Raw genomic sequence first — 22,532 nt, forward strand, 5'->3', positions numbered from 1 at the left:
ATTAAAAAAAAAACTTAATAAAATGGAAAAGAGCCCTTCAATATCACATTCAGATTGGTCAGAGGCCACATTGACACAAGATGAAACATTTATTTTAGAGCGATGTGATTATTTTCCAACTTAAAATTGCTTTGTGTTGTTTTATTGGGAAAGTATTATATATATCATATATTACTTAAAATGTAAATTTCAAAGTTCAGAAGACTACGAGGAAATCTTCACATTGGGTCTACTATATTTTCAGGAAGAAAAAAAGAAGAACTTTATCAGCCAAAGCCTTGTCCTGGGAGAAGTGCTCTGCATGGTGGATGTGGCCCTGTCTGTAAAGGTGAGAGGCTCTGTGCAGCTTAGCCCATAGGAACTGCACTCACTGGGCATGTGAAGGAGTGAATGACATCACCGTCAGCTCCCAGTGTAGTTATTAAACAGGTGTCTGTAAAGTGGCCCAGAGCATGACTCATCTCCCTGCCTTCCCCGTTCTCCACCATCATCCTTTCTTTAGTCTTTGCTCTTTGTTGTTTTGTTTGGTTTTGAGACAGAGTCTTCCTACAGCTTAGGCAGGCCTTGAACCCCTGACTCCCAAGTGGTAAGATTACTGGTGCACTGGTCTGATCCTTTTTGCTTGGTTTTGCATATTGTTTTTATTAATATGTGTATTGTATATTAGTTGGTTATTTTCACTTGTCTTTCTTTTCTCTTTCTTTTTTTTAGACAGGGTTTCTCTGTGTAGCCTTGGCTGCCCTAGAACTCAATTTGTAGACCAAGCTGGTTTCAAATTCACAGAGATCCACCTGCTTCTACCTTCCAAATGCTAGGATTAAAGAGATCCTACTTCCCAAGTGCTGGGATAAAAGACCTGTGCCACCCCCCATCTTTATTTATCTTAATTTTATAAAGACAGTACCATAAATGTCTGTAATTTACTTTCTTCACGTAGATATCACTACTGAGATGGGTCTATGTTGTTACAAATCATTGCCCTTATTAATTTAAATAATTTAAATATTTGAATTTGAAATAATAAATAGACTCTTTAAATTTTATTTACTTATTTATGGCATATTTGTCACATGATGGAAAGTAAGGCACTACCTGCTCTCTCATCATCCAATATGGAAGTCAGATGGTATTAGCTACTTTTGCATCACAGTGATCCAAATACCCACTGGTTCATGATTTCAGCTCCTTCTAGCTGAGACGGCATGCTGAAGCATGTGGTACCATTGTGGCAAGAGCGTGCAGCTGACAATTGACATCATAGCAGACCAGGAAGCAAAGAGCAAGAAGTGGGCAGGGATAATGCATCTTCAAGATGCTCCTCTTGGCATAACCTTCTGAGATGTGGCCAGAATATGTGTGTGTGTGTGTGTGTGTGTGTGTGTGTGTGTGTGTGTGTGTGTACATGAGCTCACATGCACTTGCATATGTGTGTACATGCATATGGAAGCCATAGGACAACCTTGGTGTCATTCCTCAGCTGTATTTTTTATTATTTTTAATGTATTGGGAGAGAGAATAGAGAATATGAATATGATTATGAATATAAAAGTACCGTGTCAAGCCTGTGGAAGACAATTTGCTAAATTCAGTTCTCTCCTTCTACCATGTAGGTTCTGGGGATTAAACTCCATCTGAGTCTTGTCAACAGTACCCTGAACAAACTTGCTTGCTCCTGGATACTCTTTTTAAAAAAATTTGAGACTTTTACTGGCCTGAAACTCACTGACTCAACTAAGTTGACTGGTCTGTGTTTCCCAGGCATTCTTCTGCCTGCGTTCCCAGCACTGAGATTACAAATACCATGATATGACACTTGGGTGTTTTAATGTAGATTCTGGGGATCAAGCTCAGGTCCTTGAGGTTACAATGTGAGCACTTTGCTGACTAAACCCTCTTATCATCTTATCTTAATTATCTACCAGGTAGTGGCTTCAGTGGTGGATTAGGGTGAGGACAACCAGCTCTCTGTTCTGATAACCAGAATCACCTTCTTTCTCATCCCCATGTGTAAGTTGAGGCTCTGACAAATATAATCATTTGTCTCTTGATACCGTTCTGACATCAGATGCAAACTTTTAGGCATCTCTAGTGGTGGCCTGTGGAGGCTGCTGTCAGCCATTTCTGGGAACAATGTGGTTACTGCTCCATACTCCTGATGTTGCATTTTCTTATCTAGATGAAGCAAGGCGAGAGACACACCTCGAACAGTACATGCTGAGTACCTGTTTGCAGTTAGTGTTTTCATAAGGCACCTCAACATCTAAATTCTTGCCACTGCTTTCCTCAGTTTGTCCGAAAGTGAATGGACTTCCCAGTGTTCTGCCCCTGAGGTTTCTAGGGACAGGATAATGGGTGGTTTTAACAGTGATGGACATAGTATCTCCTGGGAGGACAGTTTGGATAGTTGTCCATCTCTTGTCCTTTGCAGTATCCCTGACTCAGCACCATCCTTTAAGCATCCCCTCTCTGGTTCATGCCAACTCTTTCAAGCTCTTGCATCACAGCGAATGGGCTTTCATCCACATGGCAACTCAGCCAATGGCCAGTTGGAGTCCTGGAGCTGGAGTCCTCCCTTCTCCTCCCAAATTGTCAACTCATCAGCTTGTTTCCGGAATCTGTACTGGGTCTCTCCACCTCTTTCCTCGCTGTCCACCATGTTCTGCCATCGACACTACCTGCCTGCTTGACTCATTTCTCAGGCTAGAAAGATGTCTGTGCTCCTCTTAGGAGGCACTGCTGTAAATATGTCCAGAGGTCACCCGCTCAGGACCCTCCTGGTACTTTTCCTGTACTCCGTCTGGCTTGGCCATGTTGTCTGCCATTTGGAGAATGGGGTTTTGTGAGGGAAAGTCCCCACACTTTACTTGATTGTGTGAGTGGATGTGGTACAGATTTTATGTATAAGATGGTCAGCTTCCTTTGATAGTGCAGGCTCACTCCGGCCCTAGCCCATTATTAGTGTAGCTAATGAATGAAAGCTAACGCCCCCAAAACAAAACAAAACAACAACAAAAACAAACCCAGGGAACAGGGAAAAGTTAAAAACCTAGAAGGAAATATATCATAATGTATACATTCACTGTCAATCAAAGAGGAAAATTCAACTTGTTTTAGTTTGAATATTGTTTTTTAAACTACACACAGAGTAAGAGGAAAACAAAATACCATTTTGGATTGGTTCCATTTTTCAAATATGTGGGCACAGGTGTGTCATACAGTTAACAGTGACCTCCCCTCCAAAACAAACAAATAAACAAAGGTCCAGTGTAAACTTGATAGAGCAAAGCAGGCTTAATTGCCACACCCAAAGAACGCCACAGGCCTGTGAGACCTGCCTTCTTGAATCTCTTGGCTGTCTTTTTCCTCAACCCATTTTCTCTACCCTGGCTTCATTCACCAGCTCATGGAAAAATGGCCACCAGCTGCCTCAGGCCTCCATTGCTCTGGATTCCATTTTGTCTTGGTGCCCACTTGGGATGGCCCCATTGAGATCCTCGGTCTATTTCTGAAGCCATGTTTTCATGGATGATGTATCTCAGCTCACAGATTCATTCTAAAGCCACCTCTAAGCCATTCAGACTCATTCTTGGGGAGGAGGGTCTTCAGGGGAGATTCAGAGTGTGGCTAGGAGAGGGAAAGAATGCTGAGCTCGAGAACAGCAAATCCCGACACACTTCCGTCTACACCTTTGCCTTTGCTGTCAGCTCTCTTGCTCCTTCCACATAGCCTTGTTCTAGATGCCTCTTCTTCCTCTTTGTATTGGCCAGTTATTGACAACCTTACATAAAGTAGAGTCACTTGGAAAGAGGGAATCAACTGAAGAACTGCCTTGCTACCCAACTGGCTCATGTGGCAGGTCTTGATTAATGTTTGACACGGGAAAGCCCAGCCCCACTGTGGTGGTACCACCCTGGGGTATATACACCCAGGGTACATAAGAGCATGAGGAACAAATGGTGGGGATCAAGCTAGTTGGTGACATTCCTCAATGGTCTCTGCTTCAGTTCCTGTTTCCAGGTTCCTGCCTTCAGTTTCCTGCCTTGACTTCCCTCCATGATGAAGCTGAAAGAAACCCTCTACTCCTTGTAACTTGCTTTTGATCATTATGCCCATCATAGCGGCAGAGATCAAACTAGAGCACTTCTGATCGTCCTCCTTCTTAAGCACCTGCTTCTTCCTCCACCTCCTCCCTCCCATTTTTTCCTGTCAGTGACACTTTATCAGGGCTTGTAAAGGGCCATCAAAAGACCCATGTAGGACTGAAGAGATACCCCTTGAGTGGAATTTGACCAGTGAGTCTAGTTGTTGTTGGGCTGTTGATTGTGGCTAGTCATTGTCTGTACTATGCTTGTTTCTAGTGTGGAATCCTTTTTTTGTTATTTGGCGGTGCCGTCACCAATCTTGGAAGTCCTGAACATGTTACCAAGTGGTTTCAGCAACTCAAGGTATGGTGATTGCCTTAATAGATTGCTTTTTCTATGGAAATTTTAAAAAATTATAGTACTTTTATGTGAGTGTGTATTTGAATAAAAATAAATAAGACAGAATTAGAATCTGTAATAAATTTGTCCCAAATGAGAATTTCAAGACTACCTTTTAAAATGTTATGCTACATCTGTCACATTCAGTTTTTAAAAGATTTAAATAAATGGATATGGGGCTGGAGAGATAGCTCAGAAGTTAAGAGTACTGAGTGCTCTTTTAGAGGAACTGGGTTCAACTCCCAGCACCCACATGGCAGCTCACAACTGTCTGTAACTCCAGTTCCAGAGGATCTGACGCACACACAGGCAAAACAACAGTGCATACAAAATAAAAATAACTAAAAATTTAAAATCGTGTTTAGGGATGTTTTGCTCACTGTACAGCACGTGAGTGCCTGGAGCCTTCAGAGACCAGAAGAGGGTGTTGGATCCCCTGGAGCTAGAGTTATGGGTAGTTGTGAACCACTATGTGGGTGCTGGGAACCGAACCTAGGTCCTCTGCAAAAGCAACAAGCACTCTACACCCCTGAGCATCTTTCTATCTTCATCTGTCACACTCCTGAGCTCATAAAAGACACCAGCTAAATTTTATGATTTTAAAATTTTATGATTGTCTAAACATTTTATGGTCATTTTCAGCTTTCTTTCCCCTTTCTTGCTACGGTAGTTAATTGCCCAAGGTCTTCAGTTAAAGGCCATCTGAGCAGCTAACTCTCTTTTTAATGTCGTGGACTTCAGGAGCAGAAGTATACTGGGATGTTTGCAATGACTGAGAAGGGCCACGGGAGCAATGTGAGAGGGATCCAGACTGAGGCCACCTTTGACCGTGACAGCCAGGTGAGGAATGTGTTTCCTGTCTCATGGTTCAGTGCATCAGGGGACCAGTTCAGGCCATCGCATCTTTCCTGAGCCTGGCGTCACATCCTCTGCGTGTGCTCTGGAGGGAAGCACAGGCTCAGAACAGCATCTGACTGTTTTAGAGGTGGGCATGAGCTCAGGCCTTTGAGAGCAATAGCAGCCAACACTTAATCACTTCCAACCAACAGGATGCTACCCACAACTCTGTCCATGTACTCTGCAGTTTTCCCCTGTAGCGTTTCCATGGGAACTAGCTGTTCTTTCCAGCAGTAGTGTATGAAGAAGGGAGATGGTTTTGCACTTTCTGTCTGTTGCACATGGCAGCACACTCAGAGTTCAGGCTTCCTGATGAGGAATTAAGTCCTCTATGCTGACATAGTTGTCTCACATGATTCATGGGGTATTATAGCTTTTAGGAACCTCTGAGAATTCTAAAATACACAGATGCTCAATTTCCTTATATAAATAGAATAGTGTTGGTGTGGGACAAACCATATCCTCTTGTATCTATACTTCATATCACTTTTAATGACTTCTAACATCTAATATAGTTCTCTTGTTGTATACCTGTCTAACTATATCATTTAGGGAATGATGATTAAAAAGATAATGTCTGTAGATAATATAGGTGTAATTAACATGCATGTCAGTCAATACATAGTTGAATCCAGTGATGTGGGATACATGAAGATAGACGGCTAGTTAATTGTGTTACACAATATGCTTTTTGTCTATGTTTGTGTGAGTGTGTGTGCTGTATGTGCCTCTGCATATGGTGGCCAGAATAAGATGTGGAGAGCCTGGCTTTGTCACTCTCTATTGTATTTCCTCGATACTGGGCCTGTTACTGAATCTGGGTGGAATTAGCCTAGCAGTTCCTGCTAGTTGAGAATTCGAATGGTAGGCAAACTCTAAGCTAAGCCTGAGATAACTAGCCAATGAACGATTGTTGTCCCTGTTTTACAGACAGGGAAACTGAGGCTTACAGAGGTTATGAACCTGACTGTATTTATAGAGTTAATGAGGGATCTTAGGCTGAAATGGAACTGCCTTCGAGGGTATGCCTTCCCACCAAGTGACGGCTTATTGACCTGATATATCTTGTGAGTTTCGGCTGGCCAGTTTTTTCCCCCCTTTTTCCAAGCTGTGATATTGAGATGACCTTGAAATTATTGCTGTAGGGGAAAACCACCCACGGTTCTTACTTGTTTCTTGCTACATTTTTTTTTCTCAACAAAATATAATTTCTTGCCTCGGTCCCATTTTCCCCAAAGTGTAAGTGACTTGGCCACCTGATGGGCCTCTGCTGCTGCCTCTTTCTGACAGGGGAGCTGCGGGTAAGAAGAATGCTGAGCCTGGATCTCCAGTGGGTGGGAGAGAGAACAAGTCAGTCATCAACTTCCGCCTGGAGGGAAGCAGGAGTGGGGGATAGGGAACTGACACAGTAGTGTGTGTGTGTGTGTGTGTGTGTGTGTGTGTGTGTTTTCCCCTTGGATTCATGGTTCTCCTTCATTTCCTCTTGAAAGCAGTGCAGCATATCAAATGAACCTCCCTCCTCTCCCTTACCTTTTTTTTTGTTTGTTTTCATTTGTAGGGGAATAGATTAACCAGTTGTATGGTTAGCTGTGATGTGAGAGGGAGTTTTATTTTTAAACTCTATGCTAACTAGCACAAATAAATGAGTTTTGGCCAAAGCTGTTCATGGCTTTTATTAGTTTACATTTACTGGTTGACTGATTGATTATTGATTGTGTACAGGAACATGCGTACACATGCATGTACCTCAGCACTATGCACGGATGTGGAGGTCAGAGGACAGTTGGCCAGACTCTGTTCTCTCCTTTCATGTGCACTCCAGGAATTGAAATCAGATCGTTAGGCTTTGAAACAAGTGCCTTACTTAAAAAGGCTTACCCTTTTATTTTGCGTTATGTACCCGTGTGTGGGTGTGTGTACATTGTGAGTGCAGGTATCCTCAGAGCCCAGGGATGGTATCTCCTTAGAGTTGGAGTTACTGGAGGGAGGGAGGCTGGTAACTTCCTGACATGTGTGCCGAGAAGCCAACTCAGGTCCTTTGTAAGTGCACAGTATGTTCTTCAGACCTCTACTTTCCTATTTTTCTTTATTTAATGCTTTTCTTTAAAAAAAAAAAAAAAAGCATTTCTTAGTGTTTGCAACTCTGACAATTTTGTTGGTCTTCAAGCAATCATAATTGTAACCAGCACACATGCTGGGCATTGTTTGGATTACAGTTTTAACTCCAGTATTTTGGCTGATACAAACTTTCCATATCAAGCTTCTTGCCAGAAGTGACAAACCTCTTCCCGGGGTGTATCAGATGTGTACAGGACGGGTGGCCTCCTGCCTTCTCCCCTGGCAGCCCTGTGGTGTTTCCAGGGCTCCTTTTCTCCTCCCCATCACACACACAGGTTGTTTGGTCCTTCTTGCTCACTGCATGTGGCCTCGAGTTGCTCCCCCTTTCAGAAGCCCTGGATGGCCAGATAAGCCAAGGGGCAACCTCAAGAGACTTCTCTTAAAATGAATCAACTCGTTCACGTATTCTTCTGAAAGGTCTCTGCACATGTTAAAGGTTTTCCTGTACAAACTTATGTCAGAGATTGTTTTCTTAGGCCTCAAGACTGTATTTCTTGGCCCAACGGGAAAGCACAGTCAATACACTTTATGGTCTGAAATCGGAGATAATCCTTGTGTGACCAAGAGCATGTTGGTTTAGCTGAATCATATCTTCTACATTGTCAACTCCAATTAAATGGTCGGTTTCGCTTTCTTCTATTTCCTCTGGGCCCCTGACCTATCATAGGTACCCTATACTCAGAACTGGTGGTGTGGTCAGTACCTTCTTCAGAAGGGATTTAAGGGTAACTCATGTGGTGAGCAAGACTGGGGAGAACCAAGCCTTGAAGGCAGGATTTCCACTGGGGTGCTGGTGTTGGTTTCCAGACAGTAGGAAAGAGAAGCCTCAGTTTGAGCAGAGACTGGAAACAAACCCTGCTGCTGTTGCTGTTTCTTCAGACCAGGGTTAGTTTCAGGGTATTTGGAGCTGGACTCATTGGCTGTGTCACTGAGACAAACTGCACAGGGCTTTCTAAGATTTCCTCAGAAGACAGGCTCCTTTACAAGTGTTTCTGTTCCAAGGGCTCGGGCATATGACTCTTGCCCGGGACACTGGAGGACTTTATTATATTCACTGACTGCAAAATGTTCATGGCAGGTTCTGAGACAGCCTGTCAAAGGTTTTGGTGGCTGTTTTCCTTTAAAAATCAAAATTAAAATTATTTTGGGGAGGTAATACTAAGCAACGATAGGAATAGCTCGTGGGTACCTGCTTTGTTTGCAGCAAAGCACATGGCTTTGGCTTCTGATGAGTTGGTTGTCATTTAAACCAAGTTCTTTCCATGGCTTAAGTTTGTCCAGGCCTGTGCAACAGAGGGAGTCTTGAGAACTCAGGTTTATCCAGAATCAGAAGACACAATGAAACAAACATACATGTGTGCACTCTGGGGCAAACCATCCAGGGTCCCAGATCACTGGGCTCTTCCCTGTTTTCAGGGGTACCTCATAGGTGAGGTGTTTGAGGATAAGGAGTGTGTAAAGCTAAATGTATCCTACCACTTCCTGCCTCTCTCTCTCTCTCTCTCTCTCTCTCTCTCTCTCTCTCTCTCTCTCTCTCTCTGTGTGTGTGTGTGTGTGTGTGTGTGTGTAAGAGAAGTGGGGGAAAATGGGGATTAAACCCATTGCCTTGAACCAAGAAAGAATTCTACCACTGAGCTATAACCTGGCCTTTTCAGTTTTATTTTGAGAAAGAGCCCCTTGCTAAGTTGTCTAGGCTGCCCTTAAACTCACTGTGAGGTCCAGACAATCCTTGAATTTATAGTTTTCTTGCCTCAGCCTACTAAATACCTGAGGTTAGGGCCTGTGCCATCACATCTAGGTCCTGTAAGGGTTTTGATGTTGGCTTTTGTAAAAGTGGAAACCTCAGTATAATGGATGAAAAAATGATAATTGAAAAAAATACTTAATGCATTGAAACCTGGCAGATGAACAAGGCAGTACACATCAGCCTGACACTATCAAAGAGAGAGACTGGAATTGGTTGAATGAATGAATAAAAACAGGATACTTCTTTTCCTGATTGAATTATGCACAACCTCCCCACTCCCCAAACTCTTTAATTTCCAGTCTCCTGCAAAGCGAAGGTGGAGGTGAAGTACACTCGTGACCGAGCGGTGCAAAGTTAAGACAATGGCTTCCCAGTCTTCACATCTCTTCACAATGCACATTCCTTTTATGGTATTCATTGTGTTGAGCTAGGGGTTGAAATGAGCCACATGGAGGCAAACACTCTGTGGCTTACTCTTCTTTGCAGGAGTTTGTGATTGACATGCCGTGTGAAAATGCCCAGAAGATGTACATCGGCAATGCCATGCATGGGAACTATGCTGCTGTCTTTGCCCAGCTCATCATTGAGGGACAGTCTCAAGGTTTGCTACCAACATGAAAGACTGGAATAAATATCTTTGCCATTGCTGTCTTCCCACCAGTTCTTTACAGAATTCACACCCCACAGGGCTAGTTTTATCTTGTAAAACAATATGTACTACTAACTTTATCTTCTATATAAAAGTGATGATCAAATTTGTTATTATCTGTTGACATTAGCCACTATTGTACTCAATCAATTTGGAGAGTTAAATAATTTTATATTGCTCCAGAGAAGGCCTAAGTTTTTTATTCTCTTATATCCGTCTATCTATCTATCTATCTATCTATCTATCTATCTATCTATCTATCTATCTATCTATCTTGAGACAGGGTCTCATTGTATAACCCTTGCTATACTAGAACTCTCAATGTAAACTAGGCTGGCCTCAAACTTACAGAGACCCACCTGCCTCTGCCTCCCAAATGTGGTGATTAAAGACACATGACACCATGCCCAGCTCAAAGATTTATTCTTTACAAGGGTGAGTCTAGGGCCAGCTAGGTAGCTTCACTCCTATAATTCCAACACTCGGGAGGCAGAGGCAGGACAATCCACTTGAATTAGAGGCCACCTTGTCCTATGTGGTGAGTTCTAGGCCATCTAAGGTTGCACAGTGAGACTCTGTCTCAACAACAGTGAAAAACGGAGAGCCTAATAAGGTCTGTCTCTGTGCCTTCCTTAGGGCCCCACTGTTTCATTGTTCCTATCAGGGATGAAGATGGAAACTTGTACCCAGGAGTCACAGCTATTGATATGATGCACAAAGAAGGTGAGTCATCAGGTGAAACTCCTCTGGGATTCATTGTGCGTGTTGTCTGTTCTCCAACCCCCACCACAGCCAAGGAGAATCTAACCACCTTCATCTCCAGGAAACCATGCTGGTGGATCAGTCTGCCTCAGGAGCATGCATTGATGGTATCTCCCTGCTTCTCAGTTGCTTAGCAACAAGGAAGCTGTGTCTACAAAGGATGCTTCAACTTCTCTGTTCTCGGACTTAGGGCAGGCTGCAGCTCTCTGCCTTCACCTCCAGACTGATGTTTGTGACTGACCCAGGACATCTGTAACACAAGCGGGTCCTCACGGTTTTGGAGGATAGAAGTCCGAGATGAGGGAGCTGCCAGGGTTGGAAGGTCTGGTCTTCTAGGACTCTTGCCTCCTCTTATGAATGCTACCTTCACACGAGCATGTAGTCTCCCTGTGCAACTTCTGCCTCCAGTTTTCTTATAAGGGTTTTCATCATTTATTTGGAGGTCCACCTTAATGACCTCATTCTACACAGTAGAGATATGGGCTTAGGACTTCAATCTATAAATGGGGTAGGGGGAGGTACACAATTCATCCCATAGCACTCAGTGAGGCCAGGTTGCAAGATGAAGCCAGCTAAGAAAAGGAATATAGGAGTTAAGGATACACAAGAGAAGAAAGAGAGGAAGGGGTAGGGGAGACGGGACAGTATAGGAATAGCCTCAGCCCACTCTTAGCTTAGGCCACCCCTGCTGCAGAGTGTGGCCCTTGTCACGTGCTGTGAGAGCAGAGGGACAGGCCAGTGGTTCCGAAGTCATGCCACATGCCGAAATCACAGGCAAGTTCAGAAAGTCTGCTTCGGTGTCCCCACATCTTCTGTCGTTTATTTTCAAAGTCCATCCCGAGCCTGAGGGGGGAAGTCTGGAAGGGGAGGAAGCAAGAGCTGTGTGTGGGCAGAGGCTGACCTCGTCTTCATTGCTCCAAGCTTTCTGTTACCTAAAACACTGCCTTTTAACTCCTGTTTACTTATTTAGTTTTGAATTTATCTTATGTGTACGAGTGTTTTGCCTGAATGTATGTATGTCCGTGCACTGAGCGCGTGTGTTCGGGGCTCAGGGAGGTCAGAAAGAAGCACTGGGATTAATAATGGTTGTGAGCCACAATGTGGGTTCTCTGCTGAACCTGGGTCTTCTGCAAGAGTAACAAGTCTCTGCGATGTCTCCCCAGTAGGCCTGAACTCTCTCCTTTTAATGATTTTTTCTATTGGAGAGGAAAATGTGCTCCAACAGACCCCAAACCCGAGTGCCTAGTACACTGTGGGCTTCACACAGGAAAACTATGTTATTGTTTTTCATTCTCCTTCAGGGTAAAGGTTGGGGATGGGCCAGGTGTGTCTGAGTCAGCCCCCAATCTCTCCCTAGAACAAAAGGACAACATTCTTACTCTGCCCCCTAATGAAAAAGCATCTCCAGTTCTGGAAATGTTTAAGGTTTATGTTTTGGGCCAAGAGGTAGCTGAGACATCTTTGGGATGCTTCACAGCTTTCCTTGCATCTGCATTTTAATTCTGTTTCCTCCAGGTTTGAACGGTGTGGATAATGGAATTTTGATATTTGACAAGGTTCGGATTCCAAGAGAGAACCTGCTGGATAAGTGAGTAGTTTTCTCCTTAATGTCTGTATGGATGATCTACTTGTTCCCTCAACTGAGGCCCTGAGTTCTGGGATCTCACTGACTGCAAGATCATCCTCCGAGTGTTCCCACAACTAACTGGGAAAAGTAGATAAGCAAATAGAGAAAAAGTTAAATGCTCCAACATGACATTGGTCATAGGTAATGATTGTTACAGTTTAATGGGCATTCCTAGACTATATCTAAAAGAAGATACCTATATTAGAATTTTAACAGGATATCCATTGATAGATTCAGTTCTTTTCAGAACAGATAATTTCCATCTGACATTGGAAATCAGATGTACCAAAGTACTAAGCTAAATAGTCTATAAATTATGTACCCAATCTCTTGTTGCGTATTTAACTTCCTTAGATTTTGGCAGTAATAAACAAAGAGATGTGTGTTACTTGTTTCCCTTGTGGATATGAAAAGTATAATCAAAACACATTGTATACATGCATAAAATTCTCAAAGAATAAATAAAACACATCCTATTTTAAAAAAAAACAAAACAAAGTGCCTAGAGGGAAAATGCCCACGTGGTCACAGGGAGTCAAGGTCAATCAGTGCGGTGAAGGGTTTTCTCTCTTGTGAGATCCACGGTGGCAGTCAGGGTTAAAGATGTTTTCACGTATTTTATGCAGCAGCATTTACCTCAGTGCCTCAGCTGTGTTTCCCGTGAGCTGTAAATCCTGAGCCACAGCTGTACTTAAATCACTGGTGGAGCCGGAAATCAGGGCATAAATAAACTGCCTTTTTGACTTGCTGTGGGTTTTCTTCTTCACGTAGCGTTGCTACTTACAAGTTCATGTCCACAAATAAATGCAGTTGATTACAAAAGTCAAAGAAAACGGTGGGAAACCAACTTAGAATGGGCCAAATTCTCTCTGTCTCCCACCCCGTGAATTTTTGGTAAATAGAACAGAAACAATGAGAACAGATGTCCTGGAAAGTTTCAGCAGCTACCACTGCTGTGAAAGTTAGTCTGAGGCCCATCAGCCCTCCCCAGAGGTGCTTGTTCATTTTCTAGGCACTTAGTAGGATCACCAGATCTGGAGGAGAGTCAGGATGGGTGGCTCCCCATATCCTGTCACCCTGATCAGAGCTTAGTGGTGGTTCAGTCCCAGATTACAACTGGTCAGTGCTGAGGGTTCACCAAATGCAGCAGAGGTTAGAAAGTCAGATTCAACTAGAAAGGCGAATGGTAAGTTGGCTTGTATTGTTTGTAGGTAACACATCACTTTGACAAGCAAGATTTGATTTATAACATTATTTTATTACCATTTAAGTTGTCCCCCACACTACAGAACAACAGTGGCCATATGGGGTTTTGAAGGAGCAGTCTTTTGGGGGTCTTGGTTCATCAGTGATTAGAAAGTGAACTAGTTACTAGGTATAGATAAATAATTCAGTAAGTCTCTCTAAAAATGCCAGCTGCCGTTCTCATTTTTTTGCAGAAATTAATAAACTCATTCTAAAATTAATATGTAGGTATAAGAAAACCCGAATAAAAGAAAGCCGTCTTGACAAAGAGGAACTGAGTGGGAGGGCTCCTACTTGGAATCTGAAAGCTTGTGACAAAGCTGTGATAATCCAGATTGTACAGCAGTAGCATAGGGGTAACTGTATGGATAATGGAGTACATAGGTCTACAGATACATTCTCATGCTTATTGATAATTAGCTCTGGAGCACCAAGACAAAGAGGAAACAATAGTCTTTTCAACAAATGGCTGGACCCTTATTTCATACTACCCAACGTACAGTTAGAAGACAGCTGAGGTTACTGACCTTGGTCTCATCAGTGACTTATTAAATATGACACCAAAGTACAGCCAGTTGAAGAAACAGTAGGTCAGTTAGAGTTTATAAATTTTTAAAAAAAATCTTAGTGACAACAGTCTTTTGAATTGAAGGAATACTTATAAGTCAAATACATCATAAAGGCCTAGAATCCAGAATTGGAAACTATCCCAGCTAATCAAGATAGACAGTTAATAAAGAAAATATGAATAGACATTTCTCAAAGAATATATTCAAACCACTAATAAAAGATGAAAGAAATAGCAACACTACAACTGTCACTGGGAGACCATTGTCAAGTCACAGCGAGATAGCATTCTGCACCCCTTGGGATGGCTAAGGCAAAAACAGAGACAATACCAAGATCTGCTGGAGATGCAGGGACATTAGAACCATCTCACATTGCTATAAAATTTCTTCATAGATTTGGAAAGTCATTTAGCAGTTCCTTAGAAGTTTTAAGTTTGGACTGGAGAGATGGCTCAGCAGTTGAGAGTGCTTGTCTGTTGCTCTTGCAGAAGAACAAGATTCAATTCTCATATAATGGCTCACAACTGTCTGTAACTCCAGTTCCAGAGGATCTTTTGCCCTTCTCTGGTCTTGGTGAGCTCCGGTACTCAAGTAGTATGCATGGATTCATGTCAGCACATACACACAAATAATATATTAATCTTTAGAAAAGTTTTTGAAGTTAAATGACCCAACAGTTTTATTTCTACATGCATGTGTGCATCTGTATATATACATATGTGTGTATGTGTGAACATATATACAGATATAAACATTATCCATATGCTTGCTGAAATTATACATTTGTATACAACGTCTTGAATAAACTTAAGCATAGTTATTCATAATGTCCCCAGAATGGAAACAACTCTAACATCTGTTAGCTGATAAATGCTAAAAGACATCTGGTATACCTGTTAAGTAAAACATTCATTCATAAAAATAAGAAATACTGATATAGGCTAGAGTGTAGTTGAGTAAACCTTGCGCCGAGTAATCATTGTGCTGAGTAAAAGAAGCCAGACTCGAAGATATATTAAATAATGTGATCCCATTGATGCAAAGAGTAGGCTTATCCATAAAGACAGAAAGTTGGTTTCTAAGTACTAGCAGGTGGAGAATCTAGACAGTGGTTCTAATGGTGCAGGGTCTTAGCATGATGAAAAATTGGGAGTTGAGGAATAATGACAGTTGTAGAACTTGTGAATAACCCCAAACCCACCAAATCCAAATGCTGTAACCAAGTGAATTTTGTGGGATGTGAATTGCATCTCATTGTTTTTTTTAAAAAGCAAGCCTGTGTTTGCACATTCAGGCACTGGCTTTGGTTTGATGGCTTTGGCTTGGTTTCTGCTCTTCCTTTCTGGGAGCTGTTACTTCACTGTGAGTTGGCACTGGGGAAGAACCTGTTCTTACCTTCCACAAGTCAAGTCCTTCCAAGCATTTCTTGCCAGAAGCCAGGATGCCCGTTTCTGTGTTCACATGGGAGTCATACCATATCACATCTAGTAGTGCCATGCTTGTGCTATGTCAGATCCCATCGTCTTTTTTTTTCTTTCATCCTGATAATGTACATCCTCACAGGTTTGGTTCTGTGGCTCCGGATGGAAAGTACCACTCACCTATTCAGAGCAAGAGTGCAAGATTCACTGCAATGCTGGCAACGCTGACGCCTTCAAGACTAGCAGTGACTTTCCAAGCAATGGGTGCCATGAAGGTAATCCACTCGGATTTTAATGGACTTCAGTGTCTGTCATTTCCAGAATCAGTAACGATGTCAGATGCTAAGACTCTTAAGCCACAGGTAATATAATGGGGCCAGAGATATTCATCATACCCTGAGAAGGACCAGTTGACAAATACAGAACATTTCTACATCCTTGAGACTATATTCCATCCGTCTGCGTCTCAGATGTGTGTTGCTAGGCATAGTTGGAAAAGCAACAAAATGGCAAAATGGCCCAGAGAGACTGTCTTATTTAAAATCTGTACAGTGTGAGATGGCAGCTCCAGGAGGGGAGAGCAGTGGGTGATTTTTTCCCATGTTTTTCTGTTCTATTGAACACTACTATGGGGCTAGCACTGATTACCCAGTGGATCTAGAGACCCCCAGTTCCTTCTGGGTGGTCTGTTGGTCTGGCACGCATTCTCTGTTCCTATTAGTGTAGCCAGAAGAAGATGGGTGGCCCTGAATTCAGAGGAGCTGGATTCCAGACTTATCTCATGTGTCCAGAAATGGGGCTGTAAGGAAGCCATCAGTCCTCTCTGAGCCTCATCAGTAAAATGGAGCTGATGATGGTGAGGTGAGAGGCAAGGACCAAGAGTGCCAAGCTCGTGGTGCAGGACAGCAGCTCTATAGTTCAGAGCTGCCAGTAATGTGGTTCTTACAATGCTCCTGCTATTATTACTGGCAGGACAGAAGTTGGCCGTGGCAAAGGAATAAATGGTCACTCCCATGTCTAGAACACTTGTTTCTAAGTAGGTGGATCTGAAATGCCTTGGGCTCTTGGGTATCTAGAATAAACAACAGAACTGGAATTGTCCACTGGTCTGACCAACTTGACCTTGCCAGCCAGTGAGATTATCCAGATGCTAATTAACTTTCTGTTACTGTATAGAGGGTTCTGAGACAATTGACCTGTAAAAAGAAAAAGGTTATGGAGTTTTAGCCCATGGTCAGGCATCCCACTTCTCTAGAGCATTGTGGGTTGAGGACATGCACAGGGTTGCTCCTCATGTCATGGCATCTGGGAAGCAAAGAGAGAGACAGGAAGGGTCTGTACCAGTTACTTGTCTCTTGCTATGACAGAATAGCTGACAAGAAGCAGATTGAGGGGAGGAAGGGTTTCTTTTATCTCCACACTTCCAGCACATATGGTCTAGCATGGGGGATGATGGTGGAGGAGGAGATGGCAGCAGGAACAGGAGATCGATGGCCATGCTGTGTCTATAGTTAAGAGGCAGAGAGGGGTAGAGGCTTGTGCTCAACTCACTCTCTCATTTTTATCCAGCCCAGAACCTCCACTGGGATTTTATTCGCATTAGATTTTCCCACCTCATTAACCTCATCTGGATAACCCCTTGCAGATATGCCTAGAGTATTATTTGCACGGTGATTCTAAATCCCATCAAGTCAAGATTAGCTATCTCTGGGGCTGAGCTCACAGTATTGTTAAGGGCACATTCAGAGCAATCTCACTTCCTTTTATCCCTTCCCCTCCCCACCCCCAGATTCTAAAGATTCCACAGCTGTCCATCAGTGCCACAGGCTTGATACCAAACTGTCAACACATAACCGTGGGGGCCTGCATTCAAGGTGCCATCTGTAGTGTCTAGGCCAAGGGGGATGCTTCACAGAGCCTAGGTGGAATCAGACTTTGTGTAGACTGCTCATTGAATTGCATTTCCAGGGTCTGCATTGCATAGTGAGTGTCAGTTGAGTCAGAGAGGCCCTCTCAGCAGCTCCACATCCCCTGTAGCTCAGATGAGGGATGGGTGTTTCCCTGGCTGAAACCTGAGATGCTTCTGATCTTTCTGCTGTCGCTGATGAATGGAAAATGGACCCTTCCCTCCCATGTGCATTCTTGATGGATTAGGAAACTGTCACCCAGGCTGTTCACAAGGATCTTAGCTCAAGGCTGGGCATGCCCAGTCCTTTTAAACTTTACCCAGATGTCTGACTTTTCATGACTATCTCTCATTTCCACGACATTCCTCAGCACATTGAGATTGCTCTCAAAGGTTTGTCGAAACAGCCCTCCTCTACTTCGTGCCCAAAGTGCCATGCTCAATTAGATGATCAAGAACAGGAGGCAAAAAGAAACCAAGATATTTGGGGTGGAGAGTCAGGAGGAGGCTTAAAGGACCTTCAAAGCCTACTTGGAGGTAGCCGGGAAGCCTTTCCCACCAAGTAAGGGAGCCTAGGACAACACTGAGGGTAGAAGGCAGATGCAGAGAAAGTGGGGGTACAAACAAGAGCCAACCTATCCCATGGGGTTGATTCTGCATAGGGGAAAGGCTTTGTCACAAGACGTGTTGTCCCTACTTGTAAAGGCATCTCCCCAAAGGAGACTTGGAAGCTGCACCCTATCCCAGCAGTGTCTGGTCTGGGGTAGGGTGATGCTACAGACAGGGGTTTGTGCTGCACTTGCCTAGCATAGTTCCAGCTATCCTGTCTCTCCCTGTGACCTTCTAGTGCTCAAGAACCAAGTTCTCATCTCATTTTTCGGGTCTTATATGACCCCCTACTCCTGATCCCCTTCTTCCCATTTGGCCCTGTCTCCCGATGATGTGCCTTGCATTTCCTTACCGTGGGTGTGGTACTCGCACATGGTGCTTTGCCTACAATTCCCACCTCATCTTTACATACGATTCATTTTCACATTCATTGCTAAGCACTTGAAATTGAGCCTTCTTCAGAAATGCGAGGTCTGCCTATGATCCCAGTGCTGCCCGTCTCTAAGATGTGGCAGCTCCTCTTGTAGCGTGCCTTTGGATATAATGAACATAGTGGTGCAAGAGTGACACTGGAATTTAGGGGTTCCATGGGAATCTTGGAAGATGGGTCACAATTCCATTCAGAAGACATGGCCACTCCCAATGTGATTGGCTGGGTTTGGGCATTGTGTGTGCAAAGAGGCAACTCAAAGGAAACGGGGTTCATAAGAGTAGGACCCAAATTTGCTATGACTAGTATCTACCAGAGATCTCCATGTGTCTGCACACAGGGGAAAGGTCATTTGAGGCCAAAGTGGGAGTAGCTTTGGTAAACTGCTGGCACCTCAATCTGGGGCTTCTAGACTCCAGACTGTGAGGGGAAAAATGTGTGCAATTGAAGTTATTTGGTTTGTTTCACTACCTTAGCAGGCTGATATACATGCCAAAGGACCCAAAGGGCGATCCTCCACAGGCTGTCTGTCAGTCAAGACTGCAGCTGATGGGGACCATTTCCGCCTCCTTCCCTCACCCCGGGGCCCAGTCCTGAACTAGGCAGAGAGGTACTCTATGTAAGGTTGTCAGCTGAGATTACTGGGTGGAGTCAACATGACCGGAAACAGCTGGAATGTTGTGTCTTCTCCAGATGCCGTTTTGAGGCCATTACGAGCAGGACTCTGGATCCAGCCTCTCTGGGTTTTCATTCTGTCCATGTGACCTCAGAAATCAGAGTCTCTTCATTTCTAAGCAAAATAGAACAGACAGAGCTTCTGTAACCTGGAGGGGTTCGCACACATATAGGGCTTGCATAAGTGCCCACATATACCAAAAAACCCCGTCACACACATCCTATTAGAATGACAGGGATGTGGAAGCTCACAAGTTTAAGTACAATGATTACTGAAAGTGCATCTGGGGTTGCAAGGATGACAAAGAGGGGCAGTAACATGAGCCCACCGTTGGCATGGATGCTCAGACTGAGTGTGGGTGGTGGGAGGAATTTGTGAATGAGCTTTGCTGTCTGTGAGGGGCTGCAGACAGCAGCAGCTGTGCCATCTGGATACCCTTCTGGAATCAGTGAAAGTGTGACATCTTGACTGAAGAGTAGAGATTGAAGGAGCCTCTTCAAGTCACAACCTCCCCCCCCCCAAAAAAAACCAACCAACCAAACAAACAAACAAACGTGTTGTAGGAAAGATGATGGCAGTTTCTTCCATCTTCCCCCCCCCACGGATAGCGGGGGTCAGGGAAGGATGCTTTCAGGAGGGCTTCCCACAGCGTTCCATAGGCTTACAGCATCAGTGAGCACCAGGAGAGGGTCCGAAGGACTTGACTCCACTTTCTCCAAACTACTACGTTTGGTCCCCCATTGGTGGGCACTGTCTTGGGATGACTTTGTTAAGACCTGATTCTAAGAAGAGCTTGAGGGTATGGGAATCTCCTGAATGGATCATGGGTCAGAGAGGGTCCTTTAACCCCCACGTGGGCTGGTGACAGAGTGGTCCCTTGGGTCTTGCTCTAACATAGATTTTACTGTCACTGACAGAATGTTTACTGGGAGCAGGGGTTATGCCTTTTTTGTTCAGTCTCAGTGCAAGGCTTTAGCCTCCCCATCTCTTCTTACTGTCCTTCCATGTATCCTTCTGTCTGTCTAGCCACTCATCAACTCATCCACCTGTCCAGAACCTACCCATGTACGTATCCATCTGTCATATACCCTTCCACCCATCAAATTTTGTATTATTATTTTTTTAGTAATTTGCCAATGTACTAATACAGCCTTCCACACGTAACAATTTTCCCATTCATCCATCCTTTTCTCTCTCCTCCTCTCCTTCTGTCTCTTCAGTCTACCTGCCACCCTATTGTAGGCTTTAGTGACTGCTGGAGATCTGTGCAGCTGTAGAGAAAATAACCCATCTCTCAGTATCACGTTAGAACCCACAGCCTAGCTGGAGATACAGAAAGAGCTTGGAGGTAGTAGCACCTCTGTGAGATCGTGCACAGGGACTGCACTGAACTCACTTGGTTAGAAATGGAAGCCTTTGCTAATGTTCATCTAACTTGGCCTAATAAAGGGCAGAGCTAAGAGAGATAGGGGGTTCCTACATCAATGTCCTAAACATGCATGGTGTGTGTTTTACTAAACCAGAGAGGAATTCAATGGATGCATATTCTTTTAGCACGTGTAGCCTGTTGAATCCAACCCTCATCTGTTTTCAGAGAGCAGCATCGGAGAGTTGAAATCCATGGCTCTTCACCTATTCGTTGTCTTTACAGAGGAAGCTCATTTAGCTGCTTGGGTTGAGTTTTTCCATTTAAACACACACACACACACACACACACACACACACACACACACACACACACACACACACACACACGGAGAACAGAGTACCAGGACTTGCTCTGTTGCTGAGAAGTCTGGTAGGATGATGATTTTATCCTAGATGATCCTGGGGTAAATGGGAGGTTGGGAGAAGGGTACATCTCCGGTGCGAAATCTTCCTAGGACTGACCACCAGAGGGCAGCAAATACCAATTTGCAGATTGTTTTCCTTGACTGCGTGTTTGCTTTGCTTTGGGTGTCAGAAGTGGTTGGGAGTTTGCTGTTGTCAGCGATTTATTCAGCTTCTTATCAACCACAAGTGCTGACCTAAAAAGGGCAGGGGCCACTATGAGAGTCCGGGTGTGCATTAGCTGTGTGATCAACCTGGTTCAAGAGATCAAGCTTGTAAATAAACTACGGCTATTTTGATGGCTTTAGGGTATAATTTGACTCATAAATGTCTCTTAAAAATGAGACAAAGCAAAACAAGCAAAACCAAAGCCCTTTATGTCACTTTAGGTGGGTATAAAAATGCTTACACACTGTCCTGTTGACTCTATGACAATTGTGTAAATTTTTACAACAGAAACTTAAACATCTGTCTTCATTTTGAGACAGGGTCTTACAATGTACTTCCGGGCTCGGAACTCCCCTTATAAACCAGGCTGGCCTCTAACTCAGAGATCCCCCTGCCTCCGCCTGCCAGTTACTGAGATTAAGGATATGTGTACAGCAACATTTGTCTTTAAAATCATTTATCTACTGTACTTTCCCCTAAAGTGCGGAGCCAGAGAGATAAGTACGGCTAGAGATAAGCTTGTGTGTTTAAAGTGTGTTTGGAAGAACTTCCGCTTTGAGCACAGTTCTTTGAATGTTTGCCTTTCAGCACTGTGGTGATGCTAGAGACGACCTGGCACAAACTCCATAGAGACTCAGAGCATAGCAAAGGAACTGTAAACCTTTGAGAGGGAGCATCCAGGGTTACCCTGGCAAGGAAACAGGGGCAGGTGGTGGGGGAGTCCCAAGGCTAACACTTGTAAAAGGAGAGCCCTAGGCATTGTGGGTTAAGCCCCACAGCCCACCATGTTTGGGACTGGATCTAAGGATTTATACACGAAGGACACAAACTTGGCCGCTGAGCTGCGCCCCGCCCCCACTGCGTATCTGTCATAGAAATATTTCTGAGTGAGGCCTCTTGATCCCTGGCAGAGTAACCTAGAGTTGGCATGCCGTCCATCTTTCCTGACTCACACATCTAGGTCGTGCTTGTAGGTGGACATTCTCAGTTCCTGTGGCAGGAGTGGAGTTTTTCAGTGCTAGAGAGGGAAGTCCTTGGGCACCCCTCCCTGTTTGATGTGACATAGGAACTTGGCATCTGGCAGGCCCTTCTGGTTTTAAAGCTTAGGTCTCCTTTCCTTCTGGGGATTGCTGTCTTTACTTAGAACTCTACTTATTTAGAGGATAGGACACCTGGCAAGTCACCTGTCTTGTGTGGTCCCTCTTACATTCCTGTAGAGTTGTTTACATGGAATTATTTTCCTGATTTTACTTTTATTTGCAGTTTCTTTTACTTTGTCAGAGTCCATGTGTTTGGAGTAGTCTGTTGTTTTCTAGCTGAAGATGAAGAGTTCTGCTCCGTAAACCATCTCTTTTCTCGAAGAGCAGTGGTGTTGACTAGGAAAATAAAAAAGGCTG

The 22,532-nt window shown here is 43.9% G+C and overlaps 1 protein-coding gene across 1 annotated transcript in view; it reads left to right on the forward strand.

Annotated features, from left to right (window-relative positions):
• ACOXL (acyl-CoA oxidase like) overlaps positions 1-22,532 on the forward strand; it is a gene marked incomplete at both ends in the record, with an annotated part of 267,586 nt that overhangs the window by 11,462 nt on the left and 233,592 nt on the right. Inside the window, 7 exons of the mRNA XM_080931609.1 lie at positions 245-328; positions 4,359-4,445; positions 5,223-5,321; positions 9,730-9,844; positions 10,529-10,615; positions 12,170-12,242; positions 15,659-15,791. Of these exons, the coding sequence (XP_080787735.1) occupies positions 245-328; positions 4,359-4,445; positions 5,223-5,321; positions 9,730-9,844; positions 10,529-10,615; positions 12,170-12,242; positions 15,659-15,791 (678 nt within the window). The remainder of the gene's footprint in view (positions 1-244; positions 329-4,358; positions 4,446-5,222; positions 5,322-9,729; positions 9,845-10,528; positions 10,616-12,169; positions 12,243-15,658; positions 15,792-22,532) is intronic.

This window comes from Micromys minutus (assembly GCF_963924665.1).
Source record: "Micromys minutus genome assembly, chromosome: 17".
NCBI classification, from domain to species: domain Eukaryota; kingdom Metazoa; phylum Chordata; class Mammalia; order Rodentia; family Muridae; genus Micromys; species Micromys minutus.